Source organism: Miniopterus natalensis, chromosome 5 (genome assembly GCF_054644295.1).
Source record: "Miniopterus natalensis isolate mMinNat1 chromosome 5, mMinNat1.hap1, whole genome shotgun sequence".
Classification (NCBI taxonomy): Eukaryota; Metazoa; Chordata; class Mammalia; order Chiroptera; family Miniopteridae; genus Miniopterus; species Miniopterus natalensis.
The window spans coordinates 14,148,752-14,169,110 of record NC_142085.1 but is presented as its reverse complement, the minus strand read 5'-3'; the positions used below and the strand labels follow the sequence as shown (position 1 = coordinate 14,169,110).

The 20,359-nt window shown below is 43.2% G+C and overlaps 1 protein-coding gene across 2 annotated transcripts in view; it reads right to left on the bottom strand.

Annotated features, from left to right (window-relative positions):
* Positions 1-5,510: 5,510 nt before the first annotated feature.
* LOC107536905 (adenylate cyclase type 10-like) overlaps positions 5,511-20,359 on the bottom strand; it is a 37,049-nt gene continuing 22,200 nt past the window's right edge. For both annotated transcript variants that reach the window (XM_087817385.1, XM_016212794.2), the window contains 13 exons: positions 19,419-19,733; positions 18,181-18,591; positions 16,069-16,132; positions 14,396-14,615; positions 13,759-13,884; positions 11,312-11,484; positions 10,566-10,719; positions 8,430-8,634; positions 8,247-8,343; positions 7,693-7,811; positions 7,331-7,448; positions 6,730-6,928; positions 5,511-6,203 (listed from right to left, as the gene is read on the bottom strand). In XM_087817385.1, the coding sequence (XP_087673511.1) occupies positions 5,877-6,203; positions 6,730-6,928; positions 7,331-7,448; positions 7,693-7,811; positions 8,247-8,343; positions 8,430-8,634; positions 10,566-10,719; positions 11,312-11,484; positions 13,759-13,884; positions 14,396-14,615; positions 16,069-16,132; positions 18,181-18,591; positions 19,419-19,733 (2,528 nt within the window). In that variant the 3' untranslated portion in view covers positions 5,511-5,876. The remainder of the gene's footprint in view (positions 6,204-6,729; positions 6,929-7,330; positions 7,449-7,692; positions 7,812-8,246; positions 8,344-8,429; positions 8,635-10,565; positions 10,720-11,311; positions 11,485-13,758; positions 13,885-14,395; positions 14,616-16,068; positions 16,133-18,180; positions 18,592-19,418; positions 19,734-20,359) is intronic.

Genomic DNA, 20,359 nt, shown 5'->3' with positions numbered 1-20,359 from the left:
AGAAGTTTTCAGAGGAAGATTCACACCCTTAACAGCAAGAATTAAGCATCTTGCCCAACCCGGCGGGGCTCAGCGGTTGAGCGTCAACCTGGGATCCAGGCGATCGGGTTCGATTCCCGGTCAGGGCACATGCCCGGGTTGCGGGCCCGATCAATGACTCTCTCCTCATTGATGTTTCTCTCTCTCTCTCCCTCTCCTTTCCTCTCTCTGAAATCAATAAAGATATATTTAAAAAAAGGAATTAAGCATCTTACTCAAACACCTAGCTAATTAATTTTAAAGAAGAAAAATGACGTAATACACAAATAAAAGCTCATTCTTTGAAATGAAAGTAAATAAAGTGACAAAGTGTTAGCCAACTGACTCAAGAAGGGTAAAATAAAAAATGACAAGGGGATATAATCAGACACAAAGACAACGAACGAGTAAGGAGAGCATCCTGCGCGGCGGGTGGTGAAGTGAGAGTGACTCCATAGGGGCCTAAAATAATTTCCGGGGCGACTGCACTGTTCTCCACCCTGGCTGAGGCAGTGGTTACATGGGTGTATACACTTGGCCAAACCCTTCACTAAAATAGGTTCATTTTCTTGTATGTAACTGACATTTTGATAAAGTTGATTTTAAAAAATACTTGGTCAGAGAAAGACAAGTAACATGTACTTTCACTCATATGTGGAATCTAATGAAAAAAATGAACTAATAAGCAAAGTAGAGGCAGACTCACAGAGACAGGCTGGCAGTGCCAGGGAAGGGGGGTGGGGGGTGGGGGGTAGAGGGATTGAGCAGAAAAGAAAAAAAAGAGAAAAAAGTCGTGGACTCGGACAATGGTGTGGTGATTGCCCCGTGGAGGGGGCTGGGGGATGGAGGAGGGGATGGGGGATAAATAGTGACGGACGGAGACTTGACTTGGGGTGGTGAGCACACAATACAGTGTACAGATGATGTGTTGTGGAATTGTGCACCTGAATCTGTATAATTTTGTTAACTAGTGTCACCCCAATAAATACAATAACAAGGAAAAAATTTTAAAAAATACTTGAAGATCATTGGGGAATCATTAAAATTATCTTAGAGAGTAAAAAGCTCTTTAAACTATTATATAAAACTCAGAAGCTATAAAAAAGTTAACATATACATTAAAACTGATACATTAAAATAAATTAAGAAAGGAATGATATCTTTTTCTCCATGACAAAATCACCATAAACAAAATGCAAAACACAAAACGCAGACAATTTTACAACTCCTACAAAGGCGGGGCTCACTTCCCCAACCCACGCAAACCCACTGGAAAGCAAATACTTAACAGAATTTGGTGACAGGATATAAACAGACAGCTCACACAAAAGGAAATATAAGCATAGTAAAGATGCTTAACTTCGCCTAAGGGAAAAGCAAATTAAAAGTTCCCTGAGAGTGATTTAAACAAAATCACTGTGGCTGTGAAAATAAAGAACTGTGAAAATACTCTTCTATAAAAGCAACAAGAAGACTGTCAACAAATAGACTCAACCTTTTCAGAACTCTAGAAATTAACCAGTGGCTTTTGTCAATCCAGGAGTGTTTACTCAAGAAAAATGCTTTTTCCCCTCCTATCTGATATAAAACACAACTTCATAAAGCAATATTTATATATCTGTGTTGATGGGAACACCATTTATTAAGAGGTAGCTTTTATGACAATAACAATATATAGGAGGTGAGAGGAATGGGCTATGTAGGAGAAAAGTTTCTGCATGTCCCTGAAATTAAGCTGGTATTGACCTAAACTAGAGTGTTTTAAACTAAAACACTACTGCAACCTCCACAGCAACCACTAGGAGAGTGACTCAAGATTATGTAGTAAAAGAAATGACAACAGTATTAAAAAGAAAATAAAAATTATCTATTTAATATAACAAAATACAGTAGCAGAAATGAGGGTGAAAAAACATAAGATAAATAACAAGATGGCAGGCAGAAGTCCTACCTTATCAGTAATTACTTTGAACTACTGACCTTATGAGATAAAAAGGATTATAAGGAATACTATGAACAACTATACACCAACAAATTAGATAACCTAATAAAACAGACAAATTCCTAGAAAGACACAAATTACTGAAACTCACTCAAGAGGACACAGAAAATCTGAAAAGACAACTCACACAATGAGAGAGAATATTTGTAAATCAAATCTGGTAAGGGTCTAGTACCCAGGACATACAAAACCTCTTCAAGTTCAACAATAAAATGGCAAACCACCCAATAAAAAATGGGCAGAGGATTAGACATTTTCCCAAGAAGATATACAAGTGGCCAATAAACTCATAAAAAATGCTCAGCAGCCTTTAAGGAAATGCAGGTCAACAGCACAGTGAGACGCCGCTCCTCACCCGCCAGAACGGCATAATAGAGGCGACAGACAGTCGCCACTTCTGCTGAGGACGTGGAAAACCGGAGCCCTCACACATTGCTGGTGGGAATGTAAACCAGTACAGCAACTTTGGAGAACACTGGAGTCCCTTAATAGGTTAAACACAGAGTTTCTGTATGACCCAACAATCCCATTCCTAGGTATACACCCAAGAGAATTGAAACCATGTTCACACAAAAACTTGTATACAAACATTTACAGCAGCGTTATTCATAACGGCCAAAAGGTGGAAACAACCCAAACATCCATGAGGTGATGAACGCCAAGTGAAATGTGGCGTAGCCACACAGTGGAATGTCACCCAGCCACCAGGAGGAGTGCTGCACCACCAACGAGCCTTGGGGAGATGATGCTAAGGGAAAGAACCCCGACACAAAAGGCCACATATTACGATTTCATTTATATGAAATGTCCGGAACAGGCAAACCCAAGGGACAGAAAGTTGACTAGTGGTTCCTCGGGGTTCGGGGAAGGGGGCCCAAGGAGTGACTGCTAATGGGCACAGAGTTCCTTTCTTGGGGTGATAAACATGTTCTGGACTTAGTGGTGATGGCTGCACGACTTTGTGATATACTAAAAGCCACTGAATTGCACACCTTAAACGGGTGAATTTTATCTCAATAAATTTCTCTTTTTCCCCCTCTTTAAAAATAGTTTACAATTAGAAAACATTGCCATAATATAGCACATCAAATGAGTAAGGAAAAGAAACATAACTACATCTGCACAGATGATACAAGACTTGATAAAATTCAACAAAAATATAAAATCGAGAAAGTTCACTTCATTCATGTTAGTATAATCTTTTAAACTAATACTTTTAGTAAAGTGGTTTCAATATCTTGTGTAAGATTCTATTGCTAGTTTATAGCAGGTGGAGAATAAGCTTTAGACTACAATATAAAAGGGGATAAAGAATTAGTGATACAAAGTTTGCTACTTTTTAATTAATTAAAAAATTTTAAATTAATTTTAGAGGAAGGGGGAGAGAAAGAGAGAAACATTGATCGGTTGCCTCCTGCATGTTCCCTCCTGCGTGCTGCCCCCCCCGGGGATGGAACCCGCAGCCTGGGTATGCACCCTGACTGGGAATTGAACCTGCCACCCTACTGAGCCACCCAGCCAGGGCTAAGTTATTACCATTTTAGAATAAAAATTACGGCTTTCCTCTGTCCTGTATTCTTCATTGTTTCTGATGTTTTGAGTTACTGACCAAGACTATGCTATGATAGAATTTGAGGTTAGAGAATGATGGAGGCGTTTGTGATTTTTTAAACTTTATTTTTATTGTTTACACTGTTACAAATGTCCCTCTTTTCAATAAAATTCTTTAAAAGTTGCCAAAAGGGAAAATAATTGCCAAAAAGTAAGGAGCACGCAGTATGTCTTATTAGGAGCACTGCGGGAAAGAAGGGTGCAGTGACTACATGGCGAAGCTTGCATGTGCAGAGGGTACCCAGGCAAGGACACGCAAGGAAGGGGTAGCAGGATCTGCTCTGGGAGGGAAAGTGGTGGCTGGAGGACAGAAATGGGGAACTTTCACTGTCGCTCACTTCTGTTCTTTCAACTTTGTACCACATAAATGTACTATCCATTTTTAAATATGAAAATTTATGATAACAGCTGACATTTACTGAGTGCTTACTATGTGCCAGGCACTGTGCTAGCACTTTATATTTATTTAATCTTCACAGTGGCAATCTTTTGTTCTATTTTTAATCCTCATTTACAGAAAAGGAAAGTGAAGTATAAAGAAGATAAAATTACATGGCGAAAGTAACACAACTAATAGGTAGCAGAGTTAGAATATGAACCAGTCCTTGCTCCTGGCCACTACTCTGAACTGCCTCTCAGAATGTAAGGAGTAGAGGAGGGGGAAGGAAGGAGGGTAAGAGGGGGAGGCCTGGAAGGAGACAAGAGGGGAGCGGAGGGGGAGAAGGGTAACAAGAAGGGGGAGGAGGGGGAGGGAATGTGCAGACTAGAAGGGAGGCTTAAGGGGCAAGTACAGGCCTCCCTTTCCCAGGCATCTCCCTGTGGGCCCTTAAAGTTCTGATCTCGGTCGTTTGAACGAATATTGAAGACTGGGCGCCGGACAGCTGACTGTAGGCTAGGTCCCACGAAAGCCTGTGCAGCCTGGTGGTTAAGAGCATCGACCCTGGAGTTCCACTGGAGGTAGACTCCCAGCTCCACCATTTTGTGGCTGTGTTTCTTGGAGTAAAACCTTTCTAAGCCTCGGTTCCTTCATCTGTAATGTGGGGGTAATAAAAATACCTGCTTCACGGAATTGCTAGAAGGGTTTAAAGGAGTATTTCAAACAGAGTGAACGGTACACGGTAGCTATCATGACATCAGTTATGAACTAAACGTTCATCTCACTTTATGAACACCAGATGACTGAGTTACAAAGCGTCAAAACCAGCGTGAAGGCCATGCTCTGTGGGAGGAAGGCCATTAGCAGACAAAGGCCAAACACAGCAGCTCCAAAAGGGGGTAAGAAAGAAGAAAGCTGGAGTCATGTGCCCTCTGGCAATTTCAGTTTCATGTGGAAATGCCCAAATCACACACTGCCAGGGAGAAATGAATTCCCACTATGTACCTCTCAAGGTTCCTTGACTTCTTAGCAGCCCATTTCCACACCTGGGCCCAAAGAGGTCAGCACCAAGCACCGGCCCTGCCAGCCTTGCTTATGTAACGACAGCCTCTTCATTAGGGCTGCTAATGGGTCCCACCTTATCTGAGAGGGAATCGGCTCATCTCAAAGCCTACCAGGCCTCTGCTCTACCCTGGGTTTTAATTTCTCTAGAGTTGTGCAAATGACAGTCCAGAGTTAAGATCTAAGTTTCATGCTTCAGAAACATAGAATTTTATTTTCACAAAGATCTAGATAGTGGTGGCTGTGAAAGACTAGTGCGTTTAATATGTACACTACACAGCATCTTAAAGAGGAGGATTGCGTATTTCTTGGTGTTATACACAATAAGGCAACCATGACCCCTCCAGGTGATTTTTTGGTTGTAACATTAACATTCTTGAGTTTCTTCCTCGCTCCCCTTCTCCGCGACATCCACTCTGTCAAACCCTGGGAACAGGAAAAGAAGGAACATGACACACACAAGAGACGTCCCAGCCACTACAGGTTCGACTCAAGACCCTGCAAAATGAGATCTGCTGGGCCCCGAGGCGAGAAGCTATGCTCCTTCCTCTCCTTTTCCCGCCCACATCTCACCATTTATTGTCACAGACATTACAGTATGAGTTCTAAGGCCTTTCTCCCATGGTGACCTCCAGGGGAACGATCCTGTTGCTCAAGCTGGGACCAAAGAGAAACTTTCTACACTTAAGGATTCTAGGTGTTGAAATAAAGGTCTGGGAGAGGCTCTCACATTATTTAGCAATGTGTCTAGGCTGGCCCAGCACTAGGGAGGGGACAGGAATTACCTCTGGAGCAAGGACTAACTCCTTACATCTGTGTGTCCCTTCTGACTTTGGAGATGAAGCCTTGGGCTGCTTGTGAGCAAGAGCCAGAGACTGTTCTACGCCTCTCAGACACAGGCTCCAGGAAAGAATGCTTACTCTGTATTGCTAAATTTCCTTCAAAGGACTTGTCTTCCTCCAGGAATGCCCCCTCTATCCAAATCCCGGTCAAGCAGGTGTCCAATGGCCTGACGCTGTTAGTCAAGGACATGAGTTTTCTCTTTCCATATCTCAATACAGAGGCTTTAAGCTCAGAGACCCATGGGTGATAAACAGGACAGGTCACACATCGAGAGAAGAATTCCTTGAAATACTGAAAAGAAAGGAAGGTCCATGAGGTCAGGGATTAGCGCTTTCCTCCCTCCACTCTACTCTATCAGAATTCACAATAGTTCCCACTCAGCACACTCACTCCGGCTGGGGGAACAAGGACAGGGTACTGGTGGCAAAGTAGGCCCAGAAAGTTGGTTTGAAATACAGAGGAACTAGAATGTCTTGCTCGCAGAAGGCAGGTCTGTAGGGAGATACGTCAGATTACAGACCTGCCAGAGCAGGTCTACGGAGAAGGGCTAAATGCTCACATTTTAATGGTGTTGGGCAGTAGCTGTGCAAAGGCTTCTCCTACCTTTGGGATCCAGTCCTGACCTACATGCAAAAACATCTGGAGGGTATGTGAGGTAGGTGGAAAGACTTTCTAGGTGGAGAAAAAAAGGGTTCAAGGGGTAAAAGAGACAGAGGGAGCAAAGAGAAGAGTAAGGGACAGATGCAGGTGGCAGAGAGCCCCACAGGGTCAAACTATACCTTAGGTATTAGTTGAAGGACAGCAGAGAAACAGGCACCTTTAAGACTTGACTCTGAGTCTCTGGGGGAGTGTGCATGAAGACCCGCCCTGGCATTTTCTGTAACATCAGCACTTGGCACTCTAGGAACCGGACAAAGCCATGTGAACCAAACAGTGAGGCATTGGTTCTTTTCACCAACTGGCGAGCCTTGGAGAAGTGATGCTCAAACAGGTTCCACTGTGAGTCCTGGGCAAACCTGGAGGGGGAAAAAATCACAGCTCTAAGCTGTCCCTACTTAACAACCGTGGCTCTTTCTAGAAACATCATTTCTTTAAGACTCTAAGACTTTCTTGATAGTGAGAATTGCGATGCTGGAAAGTGAACAACTTGAACGCAAAGAGATTTAACAAAAGACTGATGATATTCAGCCTTGCCAGGGGCTTTCTAGCCCTTAAATGTAACACTAAACTCACCCTCATCTGTGGGCCTGCACCTGTTAAGGAAAAAGAAGAAAAGGGAGAAGCCTTCTAATATGGTGGGGAAGGAGGCGAATGGTATTTAGAAGTGGGTGAGAGATGTGAAATAATGACTTCATGGGGTCCTTAGATTTCTACCCTTTCCCATAGATCCCGAGTAAGACTCTGGTACCCCACATTACCACATGGCCAGAGAGGTGTGGAGTCCCAGCATGACATTGCTCTGAGAGGTTAGAATGCAGCTCTGCTCATAGTATTGAATGAAATGCAGACACTCTCCAAAGGGCCTGCAGAGCAATCCTGTGGACAGAGAAGGTAGCCAGGTTACTGCAAGATGTCCATGTAGGAACTGGTTTTGAAGGTGTGTGGTACAGGGAAGGAGACACCCCTAAATCACAATGTGGTTCCTAGACTGTACAGAGCCAGGGGCTGGGAGCAGAGGCCATGCCAGGGGACAGGCTCGTGACTGCCTGTGTTCCAAACCTCGGTCCCATCTAAGGTCTGTATCCCTCAGGAGTACAACAGAGCCCTGCACAAGATTTACCTTTTCCATAGAGCAGCAGATCTAGGCAAGCAGAATAGAAGCAGGCCAGGCCAAGGACATCATGACCCTGGGAAATGAGCGCCCACTGACTGTCCAGCACACGGACACACAGATCAAATCTGCCGAGAGACAGAGCCACTAGGACCAGCTAGGAAGTTGGGAGCATAGTGCAGGGCAGGAGGGGATCTCACACCTTCAGAGCAGCCTAACATCCCATACACCTCCTCTCCATAGCTCTATTATGTAGAGAGCATCTGTGTCTGAGAGTTGTCTCTAAGCAAAGCAAGTGGGAAAATGCCTCTAAGACAGTTTCCAGGGTTTTGAAATACCTCCCTAAAGAAAAAAGAAAAAAAAGAAAAGAATATGTAGCAGCTTAGACTGCACTTTTCACTCCTGACCCCACACTTAAGACAGTGCTTCCTGTAGTGACTGGAGAAGAGACAGCCCTGGCTGTGGAGATGCACAGCATCTCCCTCTCCACTCTCACTTCTCTGGGAGATCACACCCTCCGCGCTTAGGCAACAAACATAAATGACAAAAAATGATCTTAATACTTCTTCTTGAGAAATGCAGATCTGAAGAGAACTGAGAGAACCAGATTCTCCAGAGCTGGCTTCTTGAGGTGTCTGCATATCTCATGAGCTTGAAAACCTAAGGAGGTAAAAGCACCATGTGAGGTCCAGCTGTGAGCCAGGCCTCTCTGAAAGCCTTAGGCTCATCAGCCCAGGCCTCGTTACCCAGCTTGATGGAAGAGTCAAGGTGGCCGAGGCAGAACTTGGTGTAGGCCAGGGTCTGCATGAGCTGCGCTGTGGCCAACAATCCCTCCCTGGAGAACCAACACAGGCTGCTTTTCTGAATGGCCAATCGCTCACAGTGCAGCCACTTCTCCCTGTCACCCACGTTCTGGGAGAACTGGGAGAGGGCCACATAGGTAGAGACAACCTGTAGGGCAACAAACACAGGACAAAATATTCTCACTGTACATTTGCACTGCATTTCCATTCTGCCCCTTTTCTGCATAAGCACCCACTCGGGGCCATGCTGCTCATTCAGTTGGGACTCGGGTGTGCCTACCACTCACCTCCACTCCAGCTATGAACACATACCCTCCTCACCCTTACACTTCTAATTTGACGATTCTCACTGCCTGCTCTTTAAACAAACTCCTTTCTCAACCTGGCCCTCTCTTCTTTTTCTCCAATCCAAGACCTTCCCTTTCAGAACACTGGCCAAACCTCATCTGTGCTGTCTCCAGTTCAGGTTTCTGATTCTTGTTCCGTAGAGCTCTTCAGCATTGCTGCTGGGTCCCTGTTATCATGAGGGCACATCTGACAGAGTGGATGACCCTCTTCTCGAAATAGCGTCTTCACTAGGTTCTCAGAACACCATGCTCTCTGTTTTCCTCCTGTTTCTCAGGCAACTTCTCAGGTTCTTATGCTGGTTTCTCCTTATGACCCTGACCCCTTAACACTGGAGCTGTTAACTCATTCCTTGGACCTTTTCTCCTTCTCTTGGTGATCTCACTGAGTTTCATGGTTTTAAGTACCATTTACACACTGGTGATTCCATATTCCCATTTCCAGTCTAGACCTTTCTCATGAACCTACACTTGTATATCCAACGGCCTACTCAACATCTCCGCCTGATGTCTCAAATTAAATCTGTCCAAAACCCTGGGGCCAATCTTCCTCCAAATCTGTTCCTTCTACAGACTTCCCCATCCCAATTAAGAGCACTTTATGCCTCTAGAAGTCCACATTGCAAATCCTGGGGTTATCCTTGACTCCACTCTTTCTCTCACATCTCGGATTAATCCGTGAGTGAATCCTGCTGGCTCTCTCCTGACAGAAGACCACTCCTCCCCTCTTCCTTTACCACCACAATCCAAGCCAACCATCCCTTGCCTGCATTATTGTAATAGCCTCCTAACTGGTTGCCCTGCTTCCTCTCTTGCCCCCTTCCGTCTTATTAAAATATAAGTAGACCCTGTCATTCCTCTTCTAAGAACCCACCTCAGGCTTCCCATCTTCTTTAAATGCCAGAATGCCTACAGTGGTCTACAAGGCCTGCACGATCTGCCTTGTACCCCTCCCTCTGACTCATCCCTTGCCTTTCTCTCCTCCCCTTCTTCCCCTCTAGTCACACTGGCCTCTTCCCTGTTCCTCAAGCACAGAGGGCAGGCCTTACACATCCTGTTCCTCTCTGCCTGTACACCTTCTCCCACGTAGCCACATGGCTTCCATTCTCACCTTCTTCAGATATTTGCCCAAATGTCACCTGCTCAGTGAGGCTTTCCCTGACCACCTTGCTTAAAACTGCACCTATCAGCTCCAAGAACCCTATGTCCTCCTGCCTCCACTTAATGTTTCTCCATGGCATCTATTATCACCTAACATACTATACATTTCACTTATCCATCATCTATTTCCTTGGAAATAGTGCCTGGCACCTAATCAGCATTCATCAAATATTTGTTGAACAAATAGATGAGAGAGAGACAAAAATTAGGAAGACACACTTCTCTTCCTCCTTTTGTTCCAAGTCAGCAATTCAAATTCTTTTTTAGATTATGAACTTCTTTGAAAATCTGATGGAAGCTATGACCCCTTCCTGATCTCCTGCCACTCCCCTAATGCTCTTTTGGACACACAAAGTTCTATATTCAGTTCAGGCAGTTCACAGGCAGCCTCACGTCTGGAAAACCCATCTATAAACTGCCAGTTGAGAAATGCTGCTCAAACCCATGATCAGTGGTGTCCTGTTAAATCTGGGTTATCGGGGAACCATATAAACCCAGGAACTTGGCAGCACCTCTCTCCCCAGCACTTTAGGTTTCTGAGTGCAGTCTGGAAGTAAAGCAAGGATTGGTTTACCTGGGCTTCATTTGCAAACTCCTCGGCTGAATTCTTCTGCATCAGCATGGCCAGGCAGGCAAACCTGCGGCTGCTGGCTGTGGCCTCCAGATTGTAGAGCTGACAGAGCAGGGAGAGGCAGTGCACCCGCTGCTGCAGGACGGCTGACTTCTTACTGTTGGGACACATGGGGTGGTTAGCATACCTTATTCTTTGCCAGTGCCCAACCATGCCTACCCACAACAGTCCAAGTCTACTCATGGGTGGGCCAGCTACAGACTTCCAAACTCAGAAGTCTTTCTGGGATCCCACTACTTCTAACCCCATAGACCTTTTAAACTCATCCCTCTTGACCAGGAAAATTTCAGAGAGGTTTTTTTAAAATAAAGGTTTGTTGTTTGTATTGCTATTTTAGTTAAATATATTTCCTATAAATTATAGTAATTCAATAACTAGGTAGCAATTTAATATTTTTATATCAGAGAAATATTAAATCGCTACCTAGTTATATATCTATATATCCATGTATACACATACAAACACACACCCTTATCTTTATTTGGAAGAGAGGATAACACCACACTCCAAAAACAAAAGTCTTCATTCTGCTACATCTAATTGGCTGGGGGAGTAAGGCAGAACTAGAACTGTCTGTGATCTGCTTAAAAAGAGGAGTTTTGGGTCAATATAGCAAAACTCTAGACTGGGTCCTACTTTAGTTCTCTGCGGCCCTAAAGGGGATCAGGGCAACTTGGCCAGCTTCTTACTTGTCACTAGGGTTGTCTGGAGGTTGGCTCAGGGAACAGGGATGCCAATATTTTTCCAGGAATATTTGGAAAAGGACACCAAACCAGGTCCAAGGGAAATTCCTTTTCAGCAGTCGAAGTGCTTGCTTAGCCAGTTTTTTGGCCAAGGTGATCTGTCCCATGTTGAAACAGACCTGGAATGGGAAAAGAAGAAACAGTAATGTAAATGTGGGGAGAGTACTCTGGACAAGGTCCTGGATATAACACACTGGCTCTTTCGTTTTCGGATGAGCACTTAGGGCCAACGAGGTGCTTGAGTGAGTGAGCTGAGTGGGGGCAGAGCCCGGCTACACTAACAAGCACCAGTAGGGCCATGAGCCCATAAAGGGGTGAGAAAATAGGGTTAAGTCGAAAGCACCCTCTTTTCTCATCTCCCCCACATGGTCAGTGAGCAATAGAGGAAGGCTGTGGTTTAGAAAGTGATGCTGTGAGACTGAGGTGGGATTGTCATTTGGGCAGAGATTCAGATGCTTCAGATGCCAGAGGAAGCATCTGAAATACCACCCATCCCACAACTCTCTACCTAAACAGGCTTGGATACCACAGTGACTATGGAGGTAGGAACCAGGGGAATACCTGGGCTTACCATATACCTTCATGTTTTAAGGCTAAACCCTCTGAGAGAGTGATCAAGTCTATGGTGGCTCCAGAACAATTGTGGGAAGACTGCGCAATAACTTCTTATAAAGGAAAAGAAATAATTATGTAACTTTGCTCCAAAGACTTCTTGGTTGAAACACGAATAATACAATACTGTGGATAATTCTACTATTCCCTTTGGCATTCAAAGGCATTATATATATTAGCTTTACTCTCCTAACCAGATTATCTTAAGGTTTACATTGAAGTTAGTTTTTATATTTTTAATTAAAAAAAATTTTAAAGCTCAGCCCTCTAACAGAACATCCCCTATGGCTTTGTGGAGCCATTATTTATAAACTGCTAAATAACTATTCCAACACATTATGGTCTGTTGGACTTAATAGTAATAAGGCTGGGAGAAGTCTCTTAGCTGTCCTAAGTTATTCTTACACAATAAATAAGTTCACTCCCATCTGTCCTTTGAAAATGGAGTATCTCACAGTGGGCTTTCCCCATGAATTTCTTTTTGTTACACAAATCTTATTCCCCGAGGATATGTGTTATAAATGCTAAAGAATAATATTTTTTTAAAAACAAGATAAAAAAGGAAGGGGAAACCTTTTATATTTATGCACTCCAAGCCCCTCTGGTAGAACACATAAAGATACAGAACACTGGGGAAGGGACACAGTGGCTGGGTGACAGGGTTGGGGGGAGATTTTTAACTATATGGTTTTTTTTCTAGCTTTATTGAGTATATTGACACATAATATTGTGTAAATTTAATGTGGGCAACATGATTTTTTTTTTATTGAGATCTAATTGACACATAACATTGTATTAGTTTTAGTTGTACAACATGATTCGTTATATGTATATATTGCAAAATAATCGCCACAATAAGTTAACGTCCATCACCACACATAGCTACAAATCTTTTTTTCTTGTAATGGGAGCTTTTGAGATCTACTCGCTTAGCAACTTTCAGTTAAACAACACAGTTTTATTGACTATGCTCACTACACTGCACATTACATCCCCATGACTAGGCAATCCCCAGAAAAATCAATGACCAATAAACTTGTAAAAATAATGTACCATATTAGTCGATATAACTTTCATCTACGTATTAGCAAGGTTTAAAAAGACTAATAATATCTGATGTTGGTAAGGATGTAAAGAGATGTAAAAAATTTGAATTGTTATAATATTTCTGGTGGACAATTTGGCAATATATTTCCTAAGTGTAAAATCATTCATATCTCCTGCCTTACTATTTCTACCTCTGGAAATTCCTCTTACAAAACCACTCTCACAAGGGGGAGGCATTTACAAGAATATTCACCGCAGTGCCCCAGATGAAGAATGGAGTGGTAAACAAACTCTGATACGCACACACAGTGACGTGCCGGCAGCTGGCACTGCGATTAGCTGTACATCAATATGCAAATACGCAAACACTAGGTGCCCATTGCTGTGCAGGGGTGCTCAGCCTGCACCATTAGAATGAGAGTCAGCTGCAGAAGAGGGTGAGGAATATGATTCTACTTTAAAATAACAAAACGCGAATGATATGACCACGCGCACGTAGCCGGTGGAATGTGCACCGGGTTATTAACTGTGCGGGGTGGCATGGGATTAGTGAAGGCTATCTCACTTTTTCACATATGATATATTTTTGTTTTGCATTTGTACACCTTTTATCACATTATCACATTTATAATTGCACATACACAAAAGAAAAAAAACAAAGGGATTGTAAAAAAAAATGATAGGGTAAGCCTCCAGGAGAAATAACCCAAGCTTTAAGGTCACCCCACCCTCACCTCTGACTGGAGACTGCAGAAAGTGGCCTCCTCAAACTGACAGATCTTCATTTTGTGCTTTTTCAAAAACGAGAATGCCGAGTGCTGGTCCAGAAGACTGCTTGCCTTCCTCAAATAAAACAAGGCCTTCAAACCAGACAGGGGATGGAGGAGCTGGGTTAGGATTCAGGTGATGCTAGAGGTGCCCTCCGGGTGAAGGCTGGAGCAAGGATATGATGAGGGTCAAGGTCTGCACTTGAATCAGGCTGGATCTCCCGTTAGAAACCAGGAGCTGGACTGCGTGCAGGGCATGCGCAGGGCAGGGCAGGGCAGGGCAGGGCCAGCAGCCTGGTGCTCTTTCACTACCACATCCCCATTCATATTTTCTCCTAAACCCCTTCCAGCTCCTTTTTGTCTCCCACTTTCTTCCGCTTTTCTCTCCAGGTAACCTGATAGTAAGAAATCGAATTGAATCCCCCAAGTAAAAGGGCTCAGCTCAGGTGCAGGGATGTCAGGGTTGTTGCAGGATAAGAGGGTGGTGGTGTATAAAATAATAATTAGATGTGCTGACAAAGTTCAAATATGCTAAGAGATAAATGTATTGTTACTTATTGCTTTGTATCACTTATATGTTTTATTTAACACATTACATGCTTACCATGTAATTATCTGACAGGTCCAAGGAGGCAGCAGCAGCTTCCAGCAGGTAATAAAACGCGCAAGTGTTTTCTCTGATGACCAGGCAGTGCTCAGTGAGGGGAGAGATCACTGCCTTCAGGATTTCCGCACAGTGACAGGGCTTCGTGGTCAGCATGTCTTTCTGGGGGCTGGTCTGAGCCAGCTTCTTGCTCACTTGATCCAGGAACTCTTCCTCTGTTCTTTGTGGAGAGAAGATGAAGAAATGAGAGTGACCAGGCAGCAGCCACTTTTGTCGGGGCATTACCAGGTCTCCAAGCCACTTTTCCCAGGAAGCTTTCCTTGATAACTCATTCATTCTACGTCCATCCTACTCCTCCATCACTCCATAGGCTTTCAAAGTCAGGACGTGATTATAATGCAAAACCCTGTTACAGATTTTTAAAAACCTAAAGCCAGCCTTAGCTGGTTTGGTTCGGTGGTTAGAACGTCGGCCCTCAGACTGAAGGGTCCTGCGTTCATTCAGGCCAAGGGCATATACCTTGTTTGCAGGCTCGATCACCGGCCCCGGTCTGGGTGCATGTGGGAGGCAACCAATCAATGTGTCTCTCTCACATCGATGTTTCTCTCTCTCTCTGCCCCTTTGAAAAGCAATGGAAAAAATGTCCTCGAGTGAGGATTAAAAAAATAAAAAGGTTTTTAACCTAAAGCCAATCTAATATCTCACAAACTAAATGGAGAAACAACTACATTTAAAGAGTAAACTAACAATGTGTTAAATAAAAATATAAAAGTGATACAAAGCAATAAGTAACAATACATTTATCTCTTAGCATATTTGAACTTTGTCAGCACATCTGAATATTATTTTATATACCATCACCCTCTTATCCTGCAACAACCCTGAAATTCCAGCAGGCAAAAGTTACCACCCTTTTGTAGATGAAAAAATTGAGACTAATAGAGCTTAGTTACTTATATATGGCCTCACAGCTACTGAGTAGACCAAACCTAGAGCTCACCTCTCTGACTACTAGTTCAGTGCATTTTCCACAGGTACCATGAGTTCAAAAGAGGTAAAGTCTTTCTGAGACAAAATGTTTGAAAAAAGTGGGCATAGGCACTAAGGAGGGCTTTGAAGGATTGTGAATATTCTGATAGTGGAAGGAGGTAGAGGTCACTTAGTATTTTTATAAAGGAGAATTGTGTAAACCAGACACATGAGTGTGTGTAGAGATGATTCATGTCAAATATGCATAGGTTTCTGTTTGAAAAGTAGGATGTCAAGTTGGATAAGAGAGGGAAAACTGCAGCGTAGCTGCTGAAATCAGGTAGTACATTTAAGATCAGTGGGACAGGCATTTGAAAGCCATAGGTACATGGTTGGGAAATGTAAGTTCATTTTAATATCAGCCTGGGTTAAAAATGATTGAGAAGGCAAATTTATAGCTGAAAAACAGAATACCCTGCTATATGTACAATGCATTTGAGAGCTATTGAAGTTTTTCTTAACCACTAAGAAATAACTTCTCTACAAAATAAATTGCCTTTCTAAATCTCTATTAACTTGAATAGTCACTACTTATGGTTGGCCAGATGCCTTCCTGGTCTGCAGGTGAGGTGAGGGCCCAGTTTAATGGTCAGAAGTATCTCACTTTCTGCCTCTCCATGCCCATTGTCAGCATCTCCATCTACCTGCAGTGTTCCCTTGTGAAGGCCTCCTGACTTTGGGATAGTTTCATCTGGAACTGAAAACTATCTGTAGGAAGAAAAAGATGATTATCTTTAAATATCTACGTTTGTATTAACTGAAGACATTTTAAATTCCTAACTATCTTTCCTCTGCAGCTTAGTTCACAACATACTTATGCCCTCCCCTATTATAATAATAGGTTTAGTTTTAATATTTGCCTACACACAAAATTAGGATAGTGGACTGCAAATTCCTCAATGGCAACCATTTATGATTCAAATAGTAACTCCTTTTATTCTCAAACCTTCCAAACCAGTTCTTAATTTGCAGGAGGCACTCAGTATTTGGTAAATAAATAAATAAATATAGAATGTGTCTATTTGATTTGATGGCTACTTCTAATAGTAGGAACCCCTGAATATGTCTGGATCAGGTTTATGAACAGAGCAGAATGAACCACAGAGCCTAAGACCTGGAGAGAAAATCATGAGAGCACAAGATGCCACAGTCCACTAGAGTCTCAGTGGCCAGCAGAGGTTTTCGACTTTACCTTGTTGGCCTTAAATAGCCTTTACCTTCCAGATTTGACTCTTCCTCTCAAAGGAAAAAAAGCAAAGGCTGGGAATGACGTTGACATGTTACATATTAGGACTCGGAAGCATGGGTGGTGGGACTGCAAAGGAAGAATTCTAAGAGAACTGCTATAGGGAGGACTTGTGGTAAGTAAAAGGACTGGCTCTCTGATAATTTAATGATGTCAAATAAGGTCAGGTAAGGATAAGGTAACTAAGGATGCTGGAGTTTGGCAGCACTACTGCAACGCACAGTTTCCAGGGCACCATCACGTCACCACCTGTGTGAATAGCACCCTCTCGATTTGTGCAGGACCTGTTCTGCATGGCCATGCACAGAGGCCTCCTCGGGGTTTGGCTGGGCTGGGAAGGTCTGGAGCCTTTCTCATACAGATTGATCAGGCTGTCTAATCTAAAGCTGAAACTGACCTGTTAAGAACAAAGGCCACATAGAAAATGTGAACGACAGTGTGATTTCATCCCAACACCTGACTACGACATTCATTGCTGTCCTCTCCCCCTCAGAAAGTGCAAAAGTACAAATGCTCAAGGAGTTCATCAGTCAAGGACCAGTTTCTCCAAGATACTAGTCTACCTTCACAGAGTCCTTGGATGTTACAGCTGTCTGAGGCACTGGGATCATAGATAAAAACCCTTCACGTTAGTCCTTTAACACCAATACTTCATCTCTCTCATCTCCCTCTCCCCTGCTGACACCAGCACCACCCTCTCTTCTCTAGAAGTAGAACAAAAGAGGAGTGGTTGGGTCTTGACAGCTGTCTTCAGCTACAGAAGGTGGCACAACTCTGAGAAATGGGTGAAGTTGCAGGAAGAAATTTTCTAGTAGCTGCTGGCAACGAAACATGATGTCCTGCAACGTAAACGAACTGAAAATGTTAAAACAAGATGAGTGAACTCTTATCTGGGATGTGGTGGACGGCTTATAGGCTTTGGGGACCATCTTCCACTAATCCAACCTTCTTCAAGTAGCCAACTCCTACTTACCCTCCCAGTTTAACTTCTGGAAGTTTCCTCCCACTCATTCCTCAGGCCAGCTAACGGCCGCTCCTCTAGGTACCCACCTCCCATATATGCCATTTTCATCTCTCCAGGTCATGTGGGAATTCTCTGTGTGTCTGTATTACCCCCCCAAAAACTGATCATTTTAGGGACCAAGGCTCATTCATTTTGTAATCTTAACAGCATGTGATACACACAGACTATATATGTGTACTGAGCTGAATAATTGTAACAATAAAACAATGATTAAGATGTATTGTGTACTAACTATGTGCCTGGTACTATTCAAGGCACACTATACATTTTAACTCATTTAATCCTCACAACAACCCTATAAAGGTGATATTGTTATTTTTCTCAATTCACTGAGGTTAAAGAACTTGCCCAAGATTGCCCCAGCTTGCCAGCCAAAACAAGTATGGTCTCTAGAGTTCCTTTTAACTCCAAGATTGCATTTTTCTTATCTCTGGTTCTTAGGGATAAATGACTTTCTACCAACTTTTCTCCCTTAACGTGATTCACCTTTTGGATGAAGAGCTCCAAGTTTATGAATAAAGAGAGGCGCTGTCCACATGTCCTTCTGCCCCACCTGCCCGGGTTTACCTTGGGGAGAAGGCAGCTGCAGTTTGTCTGTGATCACTTGTGTTAGCACCGAGCCAGTATCTTTGTAACTACAGAATCGGGATGTCCCTCTGGAGCTCTTCATAGGACAGACGGCGAACCGGTGGAAAGGGACAAAGTCGGCCCCCTGGCAGCTCCCACAGCGGCTGGCCAGGTCTCGGAGAAGGCAGGCGCATTCGAGGTGCAGGGCTCTCTGCTGTGCCTGGGGCCACAGCTCCCACGCAGCTTCCCGTAATAGAGGCGCTCCAAATTCCAGCACCTCAGGGTGAGGGAGAGAGAGCTCCTCCTTTAGCCTGAGAGGAGAGCCAGCCCCTGAAATACAGAAAAACCTAAGTGAGTCTCCTTTAAAGTCCATGTCTACTACCATATAGCAAACTCCCAAGCACATGCTGCTAGTTTTAAAGAAATTTCATTTACAATTCCCATTTGGTATTACTGCCTACTTTGTATAAAGAATTTTACACTAATCTGAGAGGGATATTGACCATATCTAGGATAAAATACTGCAGAGAAGGAAGGATTGGGGTACAGAGTACACTTGGATAGATTTCTTAGTTGTTCCTCCTAAAATGAGCTTTTGTACTATAAATTATTATAAACCCCAAATCATCAGAAATACTCTGCTCAAATATAAGCCCAAACATATTTCAAAGTCAAAAGGAAAATATTTGTGGATTATATATACTTTGGGTATTGTATGCCACAATTTTCTTCTTTCATGTGGAGAATTTGAGAATATCTGTTTCAGTACCACGTATATTTATCTTCTCTGTGAATTTCTAAAATTAGAAATAGTTCATCCTTCTTTCTTGTTATTTATACCTAGATGCCAATAAAGGATTATGGCAATATTTTCTGAACCAAAAATCAAAACACAAGTACTTGACACAAAGTACTAACAAGGAGCTAGACTTCTTGAAATTAAGACAGCTCTGAAAAATATAAGCTATTCATTCACTATAATCATGGTTCCTTCAAGGGTAAAATAATTGTTTTTCCCATTTCTTAGCTATAAGCTTTAAGAGACTGAGGCCCTTGATATATGATATTGATGCTCTTTCACAACATAGATACCTGCCTCCATCCCCACCCAAGGCTCTCTGTTCAGGCCTGAGGACAAGGGACCAGCTTTTCCTCACCCGACTCTTTCTTTCCATCACCCGACTCTTTCTTTCCCTCATCCGACTTTTTCCTTTTCTCTTTGGTTTTTTCAATCATCTCCACAGGAAAAGGCACTAATATTGGCTCAGCAGGGAGCTCTTGGCTCTCGTCGCACCAACGGAGCACGTGTATATCCACAAGAGCCCTCAGCACCTGCAGTAGCTTATGTCTGTCCCAGCCAGGCAGCAGGTGCTGCAGCAGATCTATGTGGAAGGAGTGGCCAATGACTGCAGCACACTTAACCAGCAACTGTTCTTCTGGGCTCAACTGATCCAGTTGGTTTACTGCTATTTCTGGAGGAAAAACAATCAGCAATGAACAAGCTTTCTACAACATAGAGTATATTGTGTGGACAACCTGTTCGTTCACAAAAATATACAAAGGCTTGCTTTCTGTCCACCCCCTCTTCGCTCAGCCAGACCTCTTCAAAGGGCCTCATCTCCATGTCGCCATCTGTCCTCATGCTTCATTCATTGTTCAACCAACAACAATCAGGTTTCACATCACTGAAACTTTTCACTCACGGTGACCAAAACATTTTGTTGGTAAACCCAAAGGTATGTGCTAATCATTCAGCTACACTAACAATTCTTCCCATTTTCATGATTAGTAAGTACTCACACTTTCTTCTTCCTTTGGACTAAACATGGAGGCCAGGCTTCCTGGTCCCAGAGCTCTAATAATTATGAAGATCTTAATTAACTCTAAGCATTAGAGTAAATCCACATTATGACGCATAGATGAAAGCAGTCATATTGAACCAGTAAGTCACCAAGCCAAAAATCTTGGAATCATTCTAAACCTTTTTCTTTCCCTCACAACCACTGGTCACCCACTTGTCGTCCTCCTAAATGTTCTGCATATGTTCCCTCCTAAACTATCTTAGTGTGAGTAGTCATTTCCACCTGGGTCACTATAA